At 31.4% G+C, this 22,649-nt stretch overlaps 3 protein-coding genes across 4 annotated transcripts; 2 read left to right on the top strand and 1 right to left on the bottom strand.

Annotated features, from left to right (window-relative positions):
- The first annotated feature begins 375 nt into the window (after nucleotides 1–375).
- LOC149735482 (hyaluronidase-1-like) lies at nucleotides 376–2,458 on the top strand. Its single transcript, XM_089877698.1, has 2 exons — nucleotides 376–481; nucleotides 568–2,458. Exon 2 carries the CDS (start codon nucleotides 578–580, stop codon nucleotides 1,874–1,876), a length of 1,299 nt encoding a protein of 432 aa, XP_089733824.1. The 5' UTR covers nucleotides 376–481; nucleotides 568–577; the 3' UTR covers nucleotides 1,877–2,458.
- On the top strand, nucleotides 376–12,204 carry LOC149735481 (cell cycle checkpoint protein RAD17-like). Of its 2 annotated transcripts, none has more exons than XM_089877688.1 (15): nucleotides 376–481; nucleotides 2,515–2,547; nucleotides 3,148–3,261; nucleotides 3,637–3,714; nucleotides 4,515–4,659; nucleotides 5,353–5,533; nucleotides 5,856–5,969; nucleotides 6,712–6,872; nucleotides 7,491–7,598; nucleotides 7,805–7,875; nucleotides 8,397–8,598; nucleotides 9,233–9,345; nucleotides 9,998–10,185; nucleotides 10,737–10,884; nucleotides 11,540–12,204. In XM_089877688.1, the coding sequence occupies exons 2-14, from the start codon at nucleotides 2,515–2,517 to the stop codon at nucleotides 10,876–10,878; spliced, it is 1,650 nt and encodes a 549-aa protein (XP_089733814.1). In that variant the 5' UTR covers nucleotides 376–481; the 3' UTR covers nucleotides 10,879–10,884; nucleotides 11,540–12,204. The 2 variants fall into 2 exon arrangements, with proteins under 2 accessions (XP_089733814.1, XP_089733813.1); XM_089877687.1 differs by having other exon boundaries at nucleotides 447–481; nucleotides 2,460–2,547.
- On the bottom strand, nucleotides 11,190–21,429 carry LOC149735480 (uncharacterized). The gene is made up of 21 exons (XM_089877665.1): nucleotides 21,270–21,429; nucleotides 20,914–21,017; nucleotides 20,329–20,468; nucleotides 20,062–20,150; nucleotides 19,700–19,793; nucleotides 18,913–19,002; nucleotides 18,655–18,795; nucleotides 18,297–18,443; nucleotides 17,895–17,944; nucleotides 17,638–17,836; nucleotides 17,400–17,564; nucleotides 16,812–16,934; nucleotides 16,331–16,422; nucleotides 15,726–15,904; nucleotides 14,808–14,979; nucleotides 14,113–14,241; nucleotides 13,478–13,642; nucleotides 12,958–13,115; nucleotides 12,717–12,806; nucleotides 12,000–12,159; nucleotides 11,190–11,596 (listed from the first exon to the last, which is right to left on the bottom strand). The coding sequence occupies exons 1-21, from the start codon at nucleotides 21,303–21,305 to the stop codon at nucleotides 11,471–11,473; spliced, it is 2,649 nt and encodes an 882-aa protein (XP_089733791.1). The 5' UTR covers nucleotides 21,306–21,429; the 3' UTR covers nucleotides 11,190–11,470.
- Nucleotides 21,430–22,649: the final 1,220 nt, after the last annotated feature.

Here is a 22,649-nt window from a genome sequence, read left to right as displayed (position 1 = left end):
ACATGATTTCATTCTCTTTTCTCGTTACATTTGGTGACAGAAAAAGACTATATTCACAGAGTTATAGCCCCGCGACTCTAAAAGAGCGTCCTTAGTTTTTCAAAATACGATGGGGAAGTATAGGATTAAGGTGCTAACTGTATTCCATCTTAACCGACAGTTCCATACTAAAATATTCTATATAGTTTTTCTCCTAGCTTTCTCCGTATTTTGCTATGGTTGCACCAAATATACTGATTGCAGGGGTATCTTGCACACTGCGCCTTTAGAACTTTCGCTTTGTGCTTAACACAAGCGTTGTTTAATTAATTTAAAAAAAAAATCGTAGCCCACCCCGCAGAAATGTATTTGTTTGAGAATAAGGAAAATTCGAACGGGGATTCCCCGTGTACAAACCAGTACGTCTTGAAAACAAATTTTTACGCAGACGAGTGGCACATGGATGGATCTAATTTTAAAGTGAACTGTTTATCGTAAAAAGGTAAAAGTATTTTTTCATATTGTCATGCCTTGATTTGCTTATCCATTTCGTTAAAATTGTGTTTTAATGTTGCCTTTTATCTGCAGACGTTAAGATATGTCGTTTTCTTATGTTTTTCTTGCTCTAGGCATATTGGGTTCAGTATGTCAATCCCAATCATTGCAATCATATTTAACTACATCTCTTAAAGACAACATATGGCAACCACCTTTACCAGACAGACCGTTTATTGGTGTATGGAATGTAGATTCTAATCGTTGTCTTACAAAATATAACGTGCCCATTGATTTATCCTCATTTGACATAATACATAATCCCAATGAAGAATATGTGGGAAACCAAATGGTGATATTTTATGCCGCGTTGCTTGGTTTGTATCCAAAGTATGGTACAGATGGACTGGCAGTTAATGGGGGAATTCCCCAAAACGGGAACATTTCCGCACATTACGAGAAATGTGTTGATGATATAATGGCAAGGATTCCTGATTCGAACTACAACGGAATAGCAGTAATAGACTGGGAAGCATGGAGGCCAAAATGGGAGCGTAATGGTTGGGGAAGTGGGCTTATTTATCAAAACAAATCTATTGAAAAAGTGAAAAAAGAACATCCAAGTTGGCCACTGAATAAAGTAAAAGCTCAAGCAAAAATTGAGTTCGAGGAAGCAGCAAAAAGTTACATGCTTGGTACTTTGAATTTAGCAAGGTTGATGAGACCAAAAGCACACTGGGGGTTGTACCTTTTTCCAGACTGCTACAATTACGATAAAACGGGTAAACAAATGACTTGCACCACGAAAACTATAAACATGAACAATGATATTCAATGGCTGTTTGATGCAAGTAACGCTCTTTACCCTTCTACCTACCTGGGGCTTTGGTTTAAAAATACAAATGCTTCTATGGAGTATGTTGCAAACAGGGTAAAGGAAGCTTTACGTGTGGATTTTGATCGTAAAAACGACATAAGCGCTCCAGTTTATGTTTACAATAATATATTCTATCGTAAAAGTTCAGAGTTTTTAACACAGAAAGACATAATTCATTCCTCTGGCACTGCCGCTGTGTTAGGTGCATCAGGTGTTGTGTTTTGGGGAGATTCGATCTGTAGTAAAACCAAAGAAATGTGCGAGAACCTAAAATACTATGTAGAAAACATACTGGGTCCTTATATAAAGTCAGCATCAGATAGTGCTGCCATGTGTAGTTTAAATACATGTAATGGCCATGGTAGATGTGTTGTGTCACTTAAGCAAAGAAAATATCCCCAGTCAAAAGTTGACGTCTCTTTTCTTAAATTTATAAGCAATGCTATTCCTTCTAATATTGAATATTTTGTATCTTGTCAGTGTTACAGTGGCTTTACTGGAACTTATTGCCAATCTCTGATATAATGCAGTGTTTTTCATTCATTTTGAAATTGAAGTTAAATTATTGTTTCATTGTATAAAATAATTTTGCAATTCAAGCACACTCTGTATATGTTAGTATTGCATTAACATACAATGTTATTTATTCCTATTAAACTATTATTTCATTTTCATTCATGTTTAAGTTAAAATATTGTTTTATGTACTAAAAACCATTTTGTAATCCAAGCACACTCTGTATTGTCTCCAGCATGCACTCTTAAGACTATTGCCAATACTTTCAACTTTCAATATATATTTTTAATTCTTACCATTTCAGTTAACCATTAAACCAAAATGCCAATTTCTGTAAAAGATTAATCACATATTTCACATTTGAAGTAAAAAGATTTGATGCTGTGACAATTGTACTATGTTGTCTGTGTGTTCCATTGCATTATTCCTAATATTCTAAAAATATTATAATATATATATATATTATTCCAAAAATAGTATTTCTTGATTTACTGTTGTGTTTTTTAATCCCAATTCATTTTCTTTTTTGTTAAACAAACACATGTTTTTCTTTATTAAAGTTAAAGTAATATATCACCATTGTTCATTATAGACCTGATAGCATTCAGTTGTTCCACATGAAGTAAAATCTTTAAATTTATTTGTAGATGTCGTTTTCACACTCTAATGGATCAAATAAGGTATCTATATATTTTATATATTTTATTTTGAATTACCTAAATTGCAAATTCATATTCTGATAGTGTAAAATAAGAATATGGAACACAATAGAATAGATTGTAAAAATATTGGTATCATCTTATAGTGTGGTATATGTGGAATTATAATTATTGTCTATAAAATTGATGACCAATAATAGGGACGTACACAAAGGGTGGGGGAGGGGGGGTCACGAGGGTCCATACCCCCCTTTAAATATTATTTAAAAATAAAAATAAGTTCATTTTTTTGTTGTAAAATTAGAACTCCTCTTAAAAAAATAGTAAAAAAGTCATATTATTGTAGTTTAAAACCAATCCTAGGCATTCCTACTGTGTGCTTTCTTATTTATGTCAGTCAGGGTATGTTTTTATCAACCTTGTTGTGTACAATGCCACTTTATTGTATGCAATGTAAAAACTTAATGCCACTTTATAACTATATATTGTAATGTATAAATTTGGGAACTCAATATTAACAAGTTGGTTGGAGTTTTTAAGTGTTTTGTCAAGAACCTTTTTACCTACAATTTAAATTTGATATTCTAGAGTTAATTTTTATTTTTTACTTGTCTTCTACAGGATAGTTGGCTCAAATCACGAAAACGCAAACTATCACATAACAGTGGTGTCAAGTTATTCCCAACAAAAAGTTCACCTGATACCTGGATAGAGAAATATGCACCACAACACCTGGTAATTTAGTGACTTTATTTATTTATGTGTGTTATTTAGTTTTGTGCCAAATTCTTACCGCTCATGCTTTTAACCCAAAAGCAATGGGTCAAGGCTCATCGCTGCTACCGTTGTGGACATATGTGTCTTTAAGCATGACATAACGACAGTTGCTTCAACCAAGTGGTCTCTAATGAGTTGTCTAAATTATCAGCTGTACAAAATTCAATATAATGATCACCAACAAAGTTACATACACAAAGTTACATGCAACTCCTAAGCTGGTCTGAGGTGTATGAAACAGACAAACAGTACACCTGTGTTATAACGACGATCGTTTTCCGGCCTCGCGAGGATAAAGCAATCTACAGTCGTTCAGTTATTTCTTATCTACAGGAACAACTGGCTGTTCATAAAAAGAAAATACAGGAAGTTGAAAACTGGTTGATCACGAATCGCCATCGTGGTAAAAAGGTGAGATTTCTTTGATGTAATTTTCTATTGTATGCATGTAAAAAATAATGGTTATTTTAAAATTTTGTTCACTTTTCCTGTGTATCTATTAAATTTTATTTTTCGATAATTTCTTCTTTTTTTTCTTTTTTTATTGTTTCGGAATTTGTAGAATATTAATGTACAGCAAGTAATTTAAAAAAAATAAAATACCGGAACAATAAAAAAAGAAAAAATGAAGAAATTATCCAAAAATAAAGTTGAAATAGATACATAGGAAAAGTGACAGAAATTTTAAAATAAACATTATAAACACGTAGGAACAAAAAATTTTCTTGTTTATATTGGTAAATTAAATATATGGTGTAACTAAGTGTGTACATGGTGGTACTGGTTGAAATGCTATTTTGCAACAGTGGGTATTAGTTTATGATGTATGCATGTTTGCATGACAAACATGCATTTCAAGCTGTAATAAAATAAAAGTAAATTTGTCACATGTTGTATGAATTTCTTAATTGTTGTGTTTTTCAATGTAAACACAGTAAAGTTACAAATGTATCCATGAGAGAATAAATAAATATAACTTATTTATCCTCGCTTGGCGGAGCAACAGTCATTATAACGCAATTGTTTTTTTTATACACCTAACAGCTGCTTACGAGTTACTACATATGCATGCAGATCTGTAGGTGATTATTTTCTCATTTTTTTATAATTTTTGTTTAAATTTTTAACCATGATCGCTGTAATGGCTGATTAAGCACCAAAACATACATGCACTTTTAGCACTTAATACATCAAATTGTTTCCTGCTTTAGGGTGGTGCACCAATTCTGTTTCTTAGTGGACCTGCAGGTTGTGGTAAAACAACCACACTGGTTATGGTGGCAAGGAAAAATGGGATAGAAATCGCTGAATGGAATAATCCGTTGAGTGTTCCATACTCTGTTACCAAACAATCAGGTTTGAACTGTAAAGAAAAATTAATTCGTTGTATTGTATTAGAAAAGTGTGAAAGTGGTTTGGAATTTGTATTGATGTATACTTTTGCATGTAATTAAGGTTTAATTATGTATTGTATCCAAGTTGTATGTAAGCTTATTATGCTTCCTTTTGGACTTACACCATACCTGGCAGAAAAAACATATACATACATGTTAGATGTTACTTTATACCATGTTTTTAATTTTTATACAAGGAATTTTTCCAATGCATATGTTATGTTTTAAATGTGTATATAAAACTGAGAAATCACACAATTTTAAAACTGATCTTATTGTATAAAAATAAACATAAAATTTCTTCCAAACAACAGTGTGTCTGCCATAATGCATGACATAATCTATCCGGTGCTATTATCACACTGATTAAGTCCTGCTTCATTGCAGAAAAAAAAAATTCTTTTTTTTACCAGAATATAATTTTAAATTGTAAGGGGGGCAACAACAGTAGCAATTAAATGTATAAAACTTAATTCTTAGAAAGGTATAACACAACAAAATCCAAGTTTTACAAACCAAGCCTGAAAAGGGTTAAAGGTTAACAATATTATGCATTAAGTCCTCTTGCATGGCAGCAGAAAACAACAAAATGTAAGAAAAACAAGAAAATCTGTAAAGGTTATGTTTAACAATATATTATAATTTCTCATTCCAGATATACAATACAAATCTGAAGTTGTTATTTTTGAAGAATTTTTATTTCGAAGTGGAAAATATCCATCTTTGTTTTCAAATCCTGAAAATAACAACGACAAAATTGAAGGAAAACTGGTTTTGCTCGAGGAATTCCCCAATTTTATGCTGAAAGATCTTGACTATTGTAAAGAACTTGTTCGGTAAATTTGTTAGTTTGGTATGATATGTAAAAAATAAATTAATATTAGGGAAAAAAACATATATTTTGTGTGTAAAAATAGATATACATATTATGTTTTGTATCTAAAAATGCATATTTTGTCTAAAAATTGCATTTTTGTTGTAAAAACCTATTGTGTCCAATTTAATATATATGTATATTGTATACATACATATAGAAGATATAGTTTCCTTGCTTTTGTGACAGTTACTTTACATAATTCACATAGTACATAACTACATCTACCAGTTAGCATGTCTATTAACAATATCTAATTTAAGCTTTGTAATGTTCAATTTCAGTCGGTATCGCCTTACACAACAAATGCCACTAGTGATTATAATAAGTGATGGAAGTACTTTTGACTCTTTTAAACGATTTCTATCTTCAAAAGAATCTTCAGTGACAAATATACGGTAAGAAACGTTTTATTTTTAATATTGTTTTTAAAAACTATGCCTCAAATAATAACTGTTTTTTTGTTTAACATTAGTTTCTGTAATTTTAGAATCCTCAGGTACCTCCTTAAAGTTCTATGGCTCAAAAACATGCCCTTAATTTATGTGATAAATGCCACAAACCTATACTGTATATTTGATTTTATGGAAAAAATTTTCTCTGGAAAATCTCTCTCGGGTGTCTTTGTAAATTCGTAGGGCTAAATTCAACATGCTACACTCAAGTCATAATGACTAACATTTTACCATTACTTTCCTAGTTTGTTGTATTTTTTCCGAATTTGTTTTAAACTGTTGTTTTGTCGCTATATATCCTGTATTTCCATTTAAAATATTTTTAAATCTTCGCTATCATTTTTGAAGAAACAAATATAGTTTTTATTATTATTTACCCGGAAGAGCCAAAATTATTTTATTTTGCTTTGTTAAATAACAATCTTAATCTTTACAGTTTTAAGCCAGTATCAACAACTGCTACACTAAAGTCATAATGGCTACCATTTTCCCATAACTTTTCCTAATTTGTTGTAAATTGTTGTTCTGTCGCTATATCTTATATTTTCGTTTAAACTATATATAAATCTTCGCTACCGTAATCGTAGAGACAAATAAATTTTTTTTTTAACACAACTTTTCTTTATATACCAGAAGATAAAATAACTATGCCTTTTAAAAAGTAACTTTGATTTTTTTTTTACAGTTTTAACCCAGTATCAACAACACTGTTGATAAAAGCTTTGAGCAGAGTAAGTACATCGGAACGTTGCTCAACAAACAAAGATGAATTATCGCTCATTGCTTCCGCATCAGCTGGTGATGTAAGATCAGCCATCAACAATCTACAATTCTCGTGCAAAACAGGTTGTAATAAATAAATTCATATTTTATTTTTCAGCTATCTCATTTTTTACCAATATAGTAGGGTGGGGGGAAACGGGACACTTTTAGCACATAATATCCAAATTTTCTAATACTGTTTTAGACAATTAACAACTGACTATTGGGGTCATGAGGATATGCTTTTATAATTCTTTAAATTTTCTTTGCTCACTATCAAATATGACAAGAAAATACAATGAAAAGTCGTCCCATCTTCCCCTTAGATAAACATAGGCGTTGCACATATATACTCAGTCAGCAGATACTAAAATTGGTCTCATTAAAAAAGTGCTTGTGTATGCATTTGATTTGTTTGGGGCAGTGATTATTTAGTAGTTTATTATGCATTTTATATGCTATTCTATAAAGTTAATCAGTATCTTTTAATTAGATGATTATTTATGTGAAATGTAGTTCCAGAAGTTAGATTTTTAAGCATTATTTTGACTTAAGGATCGGGTCTTTCTGCATAACACTTAAAACTACTGTATTAGGACAACATGCACCTTTTTGAACCTTATTCTAAATTATCTGTTTTATAATGCCCGCACTTCTTTAATCTAAACAAACTAAACTTTAATTCATTTTTTGCAAGTTTAGTTGGAAAGTCAACAAGAAAAACATCAGGAACAAAATCCAAAGCCATCAATGGCAAAGACACGTCATTGATAATGTTCAGAGCTTTGGGGAAAGTGTTTTATTGCAAAAGTAAGTTTTATTTCATGGTAATGTTCTATAAAATAAAAATGTTCTATAAAATATATAAATATAAAAAATGTGCTGGAAATAGGGTGTTACTTTTTGTGCAGTTGCTATTTTATTTTGCAATGTTTTACTTTAAAGTTATTGTCTTTTATTCTCTGCTTCCATTCGCAAGTTTTATAAAATTGAGATTTAAATATTTTGTACTGAAGGAGAGAAAAGAAAAAAGACAGAAAGTGTGGAGTCATCAAAATATAGAGATGATCTCATTGTACAACCAGAGGTATATATATATTATATATTGGTGGATTTTTAACAATCGTAAGCACGAAAACACCAACTTTTAAAAAGGCTTAAGTATTTGTGGACACCTAATAATTTAATTTCACTTCACTGGTTGTTTATTTATTTTTAAACTTATCTATTTTATTTCAAAAAAATGTAAATGTGTTTAACAACCGTTGTTTTGTTGCTATATCTTTTCTTTTCTATTAAAATATTTTAAAATCTTTGCTACCGTAATCGAAGGGACAAATAAAGTTATTATTAATATTATCTAGATTGAAAACTAATGAACCCAATGTGAACTGTTTTATAATAAATAAACTAGTACAAAAAATCCTGGGTTTTGGTACTTATTAGTTTGGCACATGGATGTATCCAACTTACTATCTAAGAATTTCGACACGAATGGCAGATAAGTCACCGCTGAATTGATGCAACAAATGCCTACAACGGTAGCATCAAGCCTTGAATTCATAACTATGTCCAAAACCCATGGTTTAAATATGTTTTCTAACACAGGATATTTTAGACCAATGTTGTCTTTCTGGTTCTGCATTCAGTCTTTTTCTTCATCAAAACTATTTGCCATTTTTTGACGCAAACCCCATTGAAGATGTTGCTTCTACGTTAGAATATTTAAGTATGTCCGATGTAGTTGGCTCTTCACTGACATCTAGTGACCTTTCTACAAATGCTTCAGTTTATCTGGATTATTATGAAGGTGTTTGTTGTATCTATTTGTTTTATCATTATGTTATAAATATTGTCAACTATAATGCTAAGGTTATTGATTTAATAAATGAATGAATGTAACTTGCTTTATCCTTGCGTGGCCAGAAAACGACAGTCGTTATAACACGGGTGTTCTGTTTCATACACTTCGTGCCAGCTTACACGATTTACCATGTATGTTACTTTGTGATGTATTGATATCATTATCCGGAGCCCTTTTTACCTTTGATTACTTTAGTCTTGGAGTATTGTATAAGATATAGTAGAGCAGTTTATATACTCATATAAGTGTTTACCTTTTTTTGGTTATTTTTAACTGGCCTTTACACAGATTACGAAAATGTGGTCTTTATTTGTTTAAAATAACATTTTATTTCAAATTGTTAAAATATTTTGATATTGGTTTGTCATTTAAAATAATCCAATACTATTTTTCCATATCATTATCAAAACTAATGTTACCATACTCTGTAGAATATGAAGTAAAACGAAACAACTATTAATCTATAAAATCTTATTGTTTTTATTCTTAACTGACAGAACTTTTTTACATAATAAAGGTGTATACCTTATGAATTTAAATAACATTTGTATTGAACATATCCATTCCTATATACTTTCAGGAATACTTGCAGCACGTGGGATGACGTATTCCAACTCATTAAGAGCAACCAGTGATATGTGTGCGAGTCGTACAGGTGCGTGGAGACCTCTTCATAAACCAGCCTGGTTTCAGGTAATAATAAACGTCCGACGCCGTGGCGTAGTGGTTAGCGCGCCTGCCTGTAACCATTAGGTAATGGGTTTAAGGCTCGTCACTGCTACCATTGTGAGCGTATGTGTCCTTGGGCAAGACACTTAATGGCAATTGCTCCAACCCAGTGGTCACTAATGGGTTGTCCAAATTATCAGCCATACATAAAAAAAAGGAAAAATCCAAAAAAAATAATCACCCACAAAGTAACATACATGGTAACTCGTAAGCTGGCACGAGGTGTTAAACCCGTGTGATAACGACTGTCGTTTTCCGGCCACGGAGGATAAAGTAAGTTACATTCATTCATTCAAACAGTTCAAAAGTCTGTAAAAGCTTTGTTTAAAGCTAGTTTGAAGTGTTCATCTTGTTTCTCGTTGTAAAAATGCAAATGCTATTGCACGTGTGCCTTGTAACCAGACATCTGATTTTAAAGCTTTGTATATATACACAAAAGCTACAAGATCTCATATGAAGACAATATACATAACAAGCCACCCACTAAGTAAGATACTTGGCAACTCGTAAGCTGGCATGCGGTGTATAAACCAGAACACCTTATAAAGACCGTCGTTTTCCAGCCGCGTGAGGATAAAGCAAGTTACATTCATTCATTTATCCATTCAATAAACAGGTGATAAAGAAAAAGAAAGAAAATGAACTACAAAGTCACCTTCTCTTCTATAAACTTGTTCAATCTGATCTAATGTTATCCACACTTCCATATCTATTCCATTTAAAAAACCAAAGTGATCTCAATTTTGCTCAAAAAATGTTCACTGCCGAAATTGTTGTACTACCAAAGTGGAAAATGTTTCATAAGTAAACAAAGAATTTTTGTTGATTTTTTAATTTTAGGCAATTTTGTAGATACTTTATATATTACACTAACCGATAAAGTTCATTTTGTTCTGATAACTATGAGTATAACTGTATTTGTTTTGTGACTGTATGTTATATATTAGGTGGGATAAAATTTTGTGTTTAATTTAACAAGTGGGCAGTGCAATCATATGTTGCTACAAATGGAATGCTAAAATAAAGTTTTGTACTAAAAATTCAATATTAAAACGTGTAATTAATATGGGATAGATTAAACACTACGGTATATTTTTTCACCCCTAGTATATAGTCCAGCACTGGCACAGCAGGTTAGAGCACCTGCCTCTGACCCAGAGGTAATGGGTTCAAGGCTCGTCGCTGCTACCATTGTGGGCAAATGTGTCATGTCCAGGACACTTAACAGCAATTGCTCCAACCCAGTGGTAACTAATGGGTTCTCCAAATTATAAGTTATAAATAAAAAAAATCCCAAAAGAGGATAAAACAAGTTATATACATTCATTAACTTTTTCACACCGATTCAAACCCAGTGATGCAAATGATCAATTAACCGAACATGAAGCTGGATCAGTGGAGACGACAGATCCAATCCAAGTGAAGAAAATTGAAGATAATATAATGGAAGTGAACATCCATGATGACTCAGTAGAGATAGAAGACTTCAGTGATTAAGGAGGAGTTAGTTTAATTTATTTTTTTTGTAAAACAAATTTTCAATAAAAAATTCTTTCACTTTGGATTTTTCCAGCAATACCTTTGCATTAAGATTGAGATATTTAGTTTATAAACCTGAATAACTACTGCAACCAGAAACTTACTGAGTCTGTTTATTTTTACTTTATTAATAGACCTACTGATTATGTTGGTAATTTAAGGTTCGTCAATAATAGTTTGTTTAATGTCTGTATTCTGTGCTGAGCAACTTGCTTATGCATGCAATAATTAGTATATTAACTATATCATGATCTTACCATACAAATGTGTTTTGGTATACAGAGATTTTATTCTCTATAATCTATAAACAAAAGCAAAAAGATCAGTTTTATAAATCCAATAAAACACTGTGGCATGTGGTCAATTACCAACATAATGTGCATATGTTGGCGGTGTTAAACCTAAAAATTGCAAACTAGGAAATTGACTATGTGCATTAACACTATGATTGCATTGAGTACATAATTTTTGCAATTTGTACGATCTGAACTAATATCACAAAAAAAAGTAATACAAAAATAGCCATTTAGAAATCTTAAAAGCACCAATGTTACGAATCGAAAGACAAAGCGAATAAAACGTCGTCCATGCTAACATTTAATCGAAGTTTTGCTAACAGGTCATATCTTCCCATCTCCAACATCAAAACACGAGCCATAGATAGTTTGTTGCACACCTGTTAAAAAGAAGAAAACAAGTTCACAATTTGTTGCACACATGCTACTATTTATGGTATAGAAAATTTAACATAGTGTCACACAAGTACTTTCTGATTTGTTCATAAAACTCTGTATTTACAGCTTATGTTTTTTTAAGTGCCTTATTCCTTTCCTTTTTTACTTATTTTTACTTTAGTGTGATGCCAGAACAGTTTTTTTAAGAACTAAACACTGCCTTATGTTTATTTAAGAAAAAATACATTTTTTTGCTTCAAGATAGTTGTAACTGGTACATGTTCTGTTATTATAAGTAAAACAGTTTCCAAGTTCAAACCAATTTTTTTAAATCCATTGCTTTACCTTTTAGTTGTAACTGGTACACGTTATGGTATTACTATTTAAAAAAAAAACATTGTCTACCTTTACTATAGTTGTAACTGGAACAGGCTGTAGCCCATCTAGTTTAGTAAGTGCATTATGATGTTGAACCACTTGACCAAGGGTGGCTTCTTCAAGACCAGATCTTCGAAATTCAGCAACAACTGCTCGTAAAAAGATCTTTTCTTGTGTCGACGCATTTCTGTTGAAATTATATTAAATTATTAAAAAAATTCTGCAGAAAGTAGTTTTGACGTAATTGAACTTTTATCCTTGCTTGGCCTGAAAACGAGAGTCATTATAACACGGGTGTTTATACACTTCGTGCCAGCTTACAATTACCATGTAGGTTATTTCGTGGGTGATTATTTTTTAGAAAATATTTTTTTTTGCATGTGGCTGATAACTTGGACAACCCATTAGTGATCATTGGGTTGGAGCAATTGCCAATAAGTGTCTTGCCCAAGGACACATACGCCCACAATGGCAGCAGCCAGGAGCCTTAAACCTATAACCTTTAGGTTATAGGCAGATGCGCTAACCAACTGTGCTATGGCGCCAGACTAGTTGATATGAAATGCCTTGACCCAGTGGCACAGTGTGTGTCATATTTTCCTGTTGCTCCACTTTTACTAACAAATAATTATTATTATGATTTATGAAAGTTTAACTGGAGGGAAATAGAGTTTAGTGCATTTGGCCTGACAATGTTAAAATCAGCACACGAGGGTCTAGAACAGTAACATATAAATAGAATACCTGATAAATATGATCATGGGAGAGGAAAACATTTCTTGTAGTGCGTCATGTACATGTTTAATGCCTGCTAGCTTCACACTTTTGCTTGATCTGAAAAATTGAAATGTATTTTAAACGTTAGCTTGCAGGTTAAATGTAATTCTAAAAAAAATATATTTCCTTTAAGATATTTTTTTCTTTGAAGTAAAGCTTGTTAAATTTGAAACATAGGCAATTTTTTTTTGTGTATTTGAAAAATTACCTTTGTTCTCGACTTGCTATTTCTATAGCTCTGCGACAAACATCGAGGCAACGTCGTGCATCACCGGACACAGCGGCCACTTTCCTTGCCACGAGTTGAATCGCGTCGCCTTCGAAAGCTTCAACTCCACTTAATCGTGAGTTCACAATGTTTTGTAACTTGAAAAATCAGAAATTTTTTATTTTGGAAATTTCGATAACACATTTTCATAACATTTATTTTTAAAATTTGAAAAATATATTTTTTCAGATATGAATGAATTATCACGGATTACTATATTGTTGTAAAGTATCCTCTAAAATCAAAATGCCTCTAGTTAAAACCCTTGTCTTAGTTATCAATAAACAGATATTTGTGTATTTTTCATTTTACACTGTGCTGTAACATCTCAAATTTAAATTCATTGTATTTAAACAGTTTTTTCGAGCTATGGCTTTCTCATTGTAAAATTCTGATATTTTTCTGGATAATTCAACTCGTAAAATTTTATCCATTAATAAACAGTACAATAACAACTCACTTGTTTAAAGTTATACGGAAGAAAAGATAACCTCGTTAACCCAAGTCTACTAGAGACACGATTCATCATAATACGCTCAGGTAAATCCATTGTGTTCGCTATCGCTATGACGATAAGCCTTGCATGTCTATGTGATGGCCAGTCAAACAGATGGTACATCACGTCCTGTTGTATATTGTGCGTTAGTTGGTGGTCATGCAAACTATCAAATAGATTCAGAGCTGTGGCACAATGGATGGTGTGCTTGCCTCTGGCCAAGAGGTTACTGGTTAATACTATTGTGGGCATATGTGTTCTTGGACAAGACATTAGACCATTGTGGGCATTTGTGTTCTTGGACAAGACATTAGACCATTGTGGGCGTTTGTGTTCTTGGACAAGACATTAGACACTTAACGTCAATTGCTTCAATCCAGTGGTCCCATTATGTGTTGTAAAATTGTCAGGCCGCTACTAAAAACGAAAAATTCTTTAAAAACATCTCTTAGGCAAGCACTAGGTGCATGAAACAGAACGCCTGAGTTATAATGACTTGGTGCCCCATCTTGCAAAGACAACTACGTTGCATTGCTTTTCCTGTTTTTTGCTTGTATGACACTTGCTACAGAAAATTGCCGCAGAAAAAATCAAATTACCTGTTTTCTTGTCCATAATAAATCTAATTCATCAACTAACATCAAAACCGTTTTCTTCCCACGTTGATTGAACTTCTTAGTTAGAAGCTGTGCAGCGTGGTTGGGTGTGGCCTTGAAACCCATCAATTTCTACAACAAAGTGAAAGTTATTTTATGGCTGGGGTTCTGAAAGCTACTTGGTGTCCCTTGTTTCAACAAAACAAACTATTACAATATATGAACTCATTAAAACTGGCATTTAAATAGGAATTTAAAAAAAAAGATTGAATGAATGTAACTTGCCACATCCTCGCTAGCCAAAAAACGAAAGTCATTATAACACAGATGTTTTGTTTCATACACCTCGTGCCAGCTTATGAGTTACCAAGTAAATTACTGTTCTTTTTGTACCCCAGTTGCAAGCTTTTTACATCCAACAAAGTGGGGTATATAAGCACCATAGTTTTAACTCTTAACCAGTTCTTGGTTCGCTTTTGGGTCGTAAGACTCATAACCAAAAAATGGACTGCCACTTTTTAGGTTTGGTCACAACAGTTCAACATACGCTACTTTATGGTTCCAAAAATGTGCCTGTTTCATTGTGAAACTTATGTCACCAAAGCTTTGCTATTAGTTTTTGCTAAATATTTCCAACGACTTTTAAAAACCTATAAAATCACTGATTTTAGAACCATGCTATAACATAATATTCTTACCTTCAATATTTGCACATATATCTGGCGAGGGTCCGTCAATCTCATTCCATTGATTTCAATATATTCAAAATCCTCCAAATCTCCGTCATCAACCGATTGACGAAGTGCTGAAAGAACCTCCATCACTGTAGCTGTTTTACCCGTGCCTGGTACACCACTTATATACATACATCTGAAAAATAAGGTTTAAATCGAGTAATGTTTTCTAAACTTATATATATTCATCTGTGTAAAGAAAAAAATGTTTTTTTTATTCTTTGTGGGTGAGATCCTTGTCAGGGACTTGGGATTTAGGCAGATTTGGCCCATTACCCCAACACCTGAGAAGTCCGTTTAAGTCGTTTATGTAACCAGTTTTCAACTTTGTGTTGAATCAGACACGTATTTTCGCCTTATTTTTTATCTTTTGTCCGGGTGTGCGTACGAGTTAACACACTTTTCGATTTTGTGTATGATTTTTGCTTGAACAACTCATTAGTGACCGCTGGGTTGAAGCAATGTACGTTAAGTGTCTTGCCCAAGAACACATACGCCCATCAGTGCTAGTATCACCGTCAAGCATTAAACTGGGGTCACTTTGGTTATGATGCAGACGCCTAAATCACTGAGCCCATGGTACAAATGTAAAAGCAATGACACTATGACATTTTACTAACATATATATAAGAGTAGTGTCTTTTAAACTAATTTCCTTTAATGAACTTGGTAATTTTTTTTATAATACAGTTCCCTGCGAACTATGCATACATACTATGCATACATGTTTTAACCTAAAAAAAAGTTAACCTTTAACATAAAATGGTTCAAAACTACTAAGCTGCAACATGTATACGTATTCAGACTGCTACCATATATCATTTTAAACATATATATATATATATATATATATATAAAAATCAGACAGAATTTATTACATACCCCCCTGTTCCCGATATAATTTTTCCTTCAATAAAAGAAAATATCGATTGAAATTCTTCTTCTCTACATGGGAGAGATTCAGGGACAGCAGAAACATGCAATCTCTTTTGTGCTTCATCAAATGTATTTTCTGCTGTTTTCACCACAGTTTTACGTTTTGGGATATATGGAGTTCGTTCCTATGGAAAATACAACGGTAAAGAGTCAAAGCAAACAGAGTATTACCCTATGAATTAGTTTGCGGTAAACCAAAATTTTTTGTTCATTCATAAATAGTTTGCGGTTAACCAAAATTTTGAGTTCATTCATAAACAGTTTGCGGTAAACCAAAACTTTGAGTTCATTTATAAATTTAACTGATATAAATTTTTGTTAGTAATAATAAAGATGGTATTTATTTTTTTACATTGAAAAAAATTCTAAAAAGGTCTGGGATTTCGGCATAAGTTACCCCTACAACAATACTTCAAAATAGACTTTCATAGGCACACTAAGTTACATAATCCTTAAATGTATAGTTAAGCGAAATAGTAACAACTGGACCCTTTATTTTAACAAGACCATTTAAAATAGTTTGTGTTAAATTTGTAGGAAATGTTTGTAACCTTTGGTAGCTTGATGCAAATGGGAGTAACTGTATTTGATTTCTTCATGGTAGATTTTCTTCTTTTTGCACGTACTTTTACAACTTCTTCCTCTAAAAAGTATTGTATTTAAAAAGTGTTATTGTTAATACAGGGTGATTGTTACATTAAACCAAAGGCACGCCACAAAACAAAGGGGGAAGAAAAGTAGTTTTTTAATAAAAAAAAGTATTTGTTTTTTTAATTTTGCTGATCATTGTATTTAAAATTGTAAACCAGAAAATATTTTTTCTTGAAGAAATAATCCTAAAAGTATAAGCCTTATTACATTGTTGCAGCTTTATTATAAGAACCCAAAGAAAATGTTGTTTTTTAGTTCTATTAATATGTTTATTTCTTTTCTGAAATAAATCATCTTGGTGTAATATTTTATTTTCTGAAGAAAATGATCTTGTGATGTGATTTTTCAATTTCTGAAAAAATTTTCTTGTATTTTGATTACCTTCATCATCATCTCCCTCGTCACTGGAGGAGGAAGATGGTACTTGTTTTGTTCCATCAAAGTTAACATCTTCATCTGAAAGATCGTCTTCAAATTCATCTTCAAGTTTCTTGGGTTGGTAAACTGAAGCATACATGTTAATAAATGAATAGAGTACTGTGGGGTAAGATGGGATATAGTTAGCACTTTAATCCCAGATTTCTTGATCGTGTTTTAACAGTAAATAACGCTAATTTAGAATGTTGCGGGAATACAATTTTATAATTCCGCAAAAATTCTTTGTTTACTACCAAATAGGACAAAAAAATTGAATAAAAACATGGACTGTCATACCCCACCCTACTATATTTTGCAACATTCAATTTTGGTAATATTTTGAATGGACAAATGTAACTTACTTTATCCACGAATGGCCGGAAAACAACAGTGCTATTAACATGGGTATTCTGTTTAATACACCTCGTGCCAGCTTGGGAGTTACCATGTATGATACTTTTTGTATAACCCATTAGTGATCACTAGGTTGAAGCAATTGGTGTTAAGTGTCTTGCCCACACATACGCCCACAATTGTAGCACGGATTTTTACCTGATAACCGCGTAGATCTACGAAGGTTACTTTTGGTTTTATTTGTTGAAGATTCACTGTTGACACTTAAACTTTCAGAAACATTTGATTCATCAGAATCATATTTTTTCTCCTTCTTGGTGCTTTTTATTCTGTTTGATGACCTAGATTTGCTCTTTTCAGGAACTAATAAAAGAAAATTTTTAAAATTTTACTACCGCAAAAATCATTCAAAAAAAAATAAAAAAAATAATTTTACCTTGCTTTTTTGTAGAAAGTCTCACAGATTTCCTTGCACAAGTCTTGTCCTCTTTTTTACTTGATTTATTTACAGCTGGTAATTCTCTTGTTGCTACAACATGAACAAGCAACTTTTTTTTGGAAATCACTTTCATTGTGGTTTTATCAATCTTTAGTGGAGTGACTTTTGCTTCGTCTTGAATTTGTTTCAATTTATTCTACAATGCAGAAAAACATTTTGAAAAAAATAATTTTTTTTATAATTATTAAAATTACCTTTGTCACAGATTTCCGATTTTGTGATTTTACGTTTTCTGTAGTTTGGCCTAAAAAAATTTCAGTTGACGATGATTTTCTGATTTTTGTTTAATATCTACTGGTATTGCATAGAAAATATAAACATTAAAGCTTTTAAAACCTAAACCAAATTTGATACAACAAGTTTTAGAAGATAGGTTTAATGAAGTAAAAAACAAAATTACTGTTTAAGTAAAAAAAACAACTTTGTATTTAAATTTTTAAAGCATCAACAATCAACATCATATATTCATATATATAGTCAAGTGGGGTAACAAAAAACAATGGGGGTACGCCAAAACTATTTCATCGCAAACAGTTGGTAAAAAGATACAGACATGGCTTTAAAATATTTAAAATTTTTAAAAATGTCAAAGTTACTTTTGCCATCTTCAGTGTCACTTTCACTTCCCAATAAATTAAGAGCGGCCGAACTTGCATCTAATAATCCAATACCAGATGCACTGATAGGCGACGTGAGAGGATTCTTTACAACAAGATGCTCAGAGTCATCAATGTTACGTTTTTCTATGAATATAAAAAATATTTTTTTTTAACTTTTTTTTAATTTTTTTTAAATATATATATATACTATTTGATATTTAAAATTTTTTCTGTAGTTTAAAAAATATGGCGCTAAATTTAGTCAAAGAAAAAATCTTTGATTGTAATACTACTAATTACGATTCTAGAAAAGGCCTGCCACCCCAGATTCGATGTTTTTTAAAAATAAAATTACCTTTAACCGGTGTTGTTGTATTTTCAGTTGGTTTCAGTGGCGGTCTCTGATCAATTTTACTCACTTCATTTTTCTGTTTACTTTTAATTACAGTGTCGACTTTTGCTTTTCGTGCTTTTTTTACTTGAGTTTTTTTATTGTCTAAAAAAGGATTTAAATACTTTTTAAAAAACAGAGATTTGCTTAGTGTTATTTTGGTTTACCCTCAAGCAATAATAGTCAAATAATCAAGTAAAAACAATCTAATAGAAACCTTACCTGGATGATGCAAAGTTGTTAATTTTGTTCCATTGAATGATTTCCGATAAAAATAAGTCAATGTGTGATCTTCATTATCAACTGATGTATCTATGATGTAGTTTCAATATAAATTAAACAAAACACGAGTTTATATAAACGGATTTAATAATTGGACAGACTGGAACATAATTGTTATCAAGTGTTTAAAAAAGGAAATGCGTTTTATAATTTTTAATTAATCTAAGATGTAGATTCAATATAAATTAAACAAAACACGAGTTTATATAAACGGATTTAATAATTGGACAGACTGGACCATAATTGTTATCAAGTGTTTAAAAAGGAAAATGCGTTTTATAATTTTTAATTAATCTAAGATGTAGATTCAATGTAAATTAAACAAAACCTGAGTTTGAATAAATGGATTTAATAATTAGACTACAGACTAGATCACAATTGTGATCAAATATTCAAAAAAAGAAATGCGTTTTATAGATTTTAATTAATATAAGATGTAGATTCAATGTAAATTAAACAAAACATGAGTTTAAATAAAAACATTTAATAATGGACCACAATTGTAATCCATAATTCAAAAAATTAAATGTGGTTTATAACTTTCAATTAATATACATATATATATAGGATTTAATTTAAATTAAACTTTAATTAAAACACGAGTTTAAATAAATAGATTTAATAATTGGACAGACTGGACCACACGTCCAGAATTGTAATCCATTATTCAAAAAAATAAATGTGTTTTATAACTTAAATTTTACCAAATTGTTCAACATAACATTACCTATAATAGGTGAAGGTGAATATATTATGGAACATTTATCCATAATTGTTTCCACGTCTATAACATTCTCTGCTTTGGCAGAACACAAGAAAACCTGGATTAACAACCAATGGAATTAGTTGGTTACTAAATACTATAATTCAATTGCATATAATACATCAATTTACAAAATGGTAACATGATTTTTTTCAGATGTAAAAATACCTATTATGTCCATTATAATGTTATCAGTTATGTAAGTTACAATTTTTATTGGTGTCTGTTAGATTGGTACCCTACCTTAGTTTAATTGTATATCAAACGCCAGAGAGTTGAATGTAATTTTTATTCAAAAAAATGTATATATACATTTATTATGTTACCTCATTCTCATACAATCCATTCGGAATTTTTTTTTTAGGAATCTCATTGCTTCGAAAGTACCAAGTTACAATTGCACACTTTTCTTCACCTTAAAATTGATAAGTTTTTAAAAAAATTAATGCCAAATTTTAACATTTTAAAAGAAATTTCATTTTAAATTACTATCAACAAAGAAAAGGTCTACTTTAGCAATATCAAATCTACTTTGACAGTGTCAAGTTTTTAATTTTTTTTTAAATTTTAACCGACATTTTATTTAAAGTTACCATCATCAAAAAAAAGATCGACTTTTGCAAGATAAAAATCTTGTTGCGATTCACCACTTGCGACCACTACACCATCACCAATCTTAACTTCTCGACTGAAACACTGTGCGGGATTCTTCAGATACAAAGCTTGATAATACCTTAGGAATACACATTAAATAATATTAATGAACGTCAATGAATGAACTTGCTTGATCCTTGCATGGTTGGAACACAGGTGTTCAGTTTCTTATACCTCGGGACAGTATGGCTTACTATGTATGTTACTTTAGGGTTATTTTTTTGGTATTTATTTCTGTATGGCTGATAATTTGGACATTTTATTATTGACCACTGAGTTGGAGCAATTTTTCCTAAGTTTCTTGACCAAGGACACCACAATGGTAGCAGCGACGAGCCTTAAACCCAATACCTCTGGGTTAGAGGCATGCACACTACTACTTTGGTGCCAGACATTAACAAAGTTTTTGTTTTAAATGAAATTTCTGCCTAGCACACAAGATCTAATGATAAACAGACATTTTGGTAAAAACCACCTTAACCAATATTCCGATATATTTACTGATGTATGGCAGAACTGTATACCGATATGATGGTTTAGAATTAGGAACCATTTTTTTGCTTTCTTCAATTTGGGAAGAATTCTTTATTTGAGATTCCTTCTTCCATTGATAGCTTAACAATTCCCCCTGTTTGGTAACAATACATATTAACATACATGTTAAACTGACCTATTTCTTGCCAAATAAATTTTACATGATCATTCGACGATTTTAGATTACAATAAAAATTATTTTAACAGTTTTGGCAAAAAATCTTAGCACTATTAGTATTTATCATGAAATTCTTAATTTAAATGGTATACAGGGCAAAACAATGAAAAATGTTTATAATTGCCAGTTTGCCACAATAACAACATAGAAACAAAGCGAAAAACTTACTGTGCCTTGCCAATGGTTGCCTGTGTGCGATGCCATGTTTAACAATGAACACAGAATGCTACATCCAGTTGCTTTACATTTATATCAAAATTTTATATTTTTTAAGTCACAAAATTGCACTAGTGAAGCAAATAGATGTAAAATCAGATTGGTAATAGAGAATTTAGTTTTAAAATTTAGAAATTTATACTCTTTGGTTTGACCGATGAAAAGCAGCAATACACGTCACGTCATTGCTAAATGCGAGCTAACCCTCACTTAAAATCAACGCTTAAATGTATATTCGTGTTGGTCAGCACAACGGAGTACCGCGTATGTAATTTTAGTTCAATAATAATAATATTCCTTTCAATCAACTTTCGGTAAAATCTATTTTGCGTTTTCGCGGGAGTTGAGCGGATTGACAACAAGAGAGCATAGCTCCAAGGCGAACACGCAAGTGAGCCATTTTTTCAAAACACACAAATTTTAGCCATTTTTTTCAAAAAGAACGTTTTGGCAATTTCCATTTTAGTAGGCATACACGACAACTTATCGACAAAAAAAGTGCTAAAAAAATGGTCATTCAAACATGTTTGTTCCATCAGATTTTAGAATAAACGATACTGTTGTTAAGTATGGAAATTAAATGCATGAAAATCCAATTAGATTTTAGAATAAGGCTAACACAAAGTGTAGACCTATAAAAACATGTGTTTTAACGAATGTTTTCCTCCACCCTACTACATATATATGTGCAAGCGAACCGATATTGATTGACCCCAACATGAAATACGTTTATACCACATAAATCTAATTAAAACCTAATTGGATTTCTATTGCATAACAATAAATATTGCTTTCCAGACTATTAATATTTCCTTAAAGCAATGCTTAAAACTTGTTAATAAATGATGTAAACGACTGCAATTAAACCAACCCGATGCCAAATTAAAAAAAATATATAGTAGAGTGGAACAGATGGGACACTTAAGCACATATTGCCCAATATTTCTAAACTTAAATTACATTACGGATAATAGCAGTATTCTGCAACTTGTAGATAACCTACCGAAATTAACATACTGTGCTAGTTTCTTTGCCATGTAAACTATATAAATATACCTTTAAACCGGTATTTTTTGTTGTTATTATCTCAAATTAAAGTCATATTGACGCCTGCCTATTTTCCTTACGTTTATATCTCGACTTGTTTCACAAAACTAAAACTAGTTTTATGAAACAATCAAACTGCACGAAATATACAAGCTGGTTTTATGAATCTATGAAACTAGTTTAATCGTTCGCACTTGCAAAATACAAAATTTTATCGGCTTTTTACAATGATTTAACGAGCTTTCGCATTTTTACCTGTTCAAAATATACTGTTTACATATTTTT

The sequence above is a fragment of the Ciona robusta genome, chromosome 5 (assembly GCF_009617815.1).
Source record: "Ciona robusta chromosome 5, ASM961781v2".
NCBI classification, from domain to species: domain Eukaryota; kingdom Metazoa; phylum Chordata; class Ascidiacea; order Phlebobranchia; family Cionidae; genus Ciona; species Ciona robusta.
This window is presented reverse-complemented; position numbering and strand designations above follow the sequence as displayed.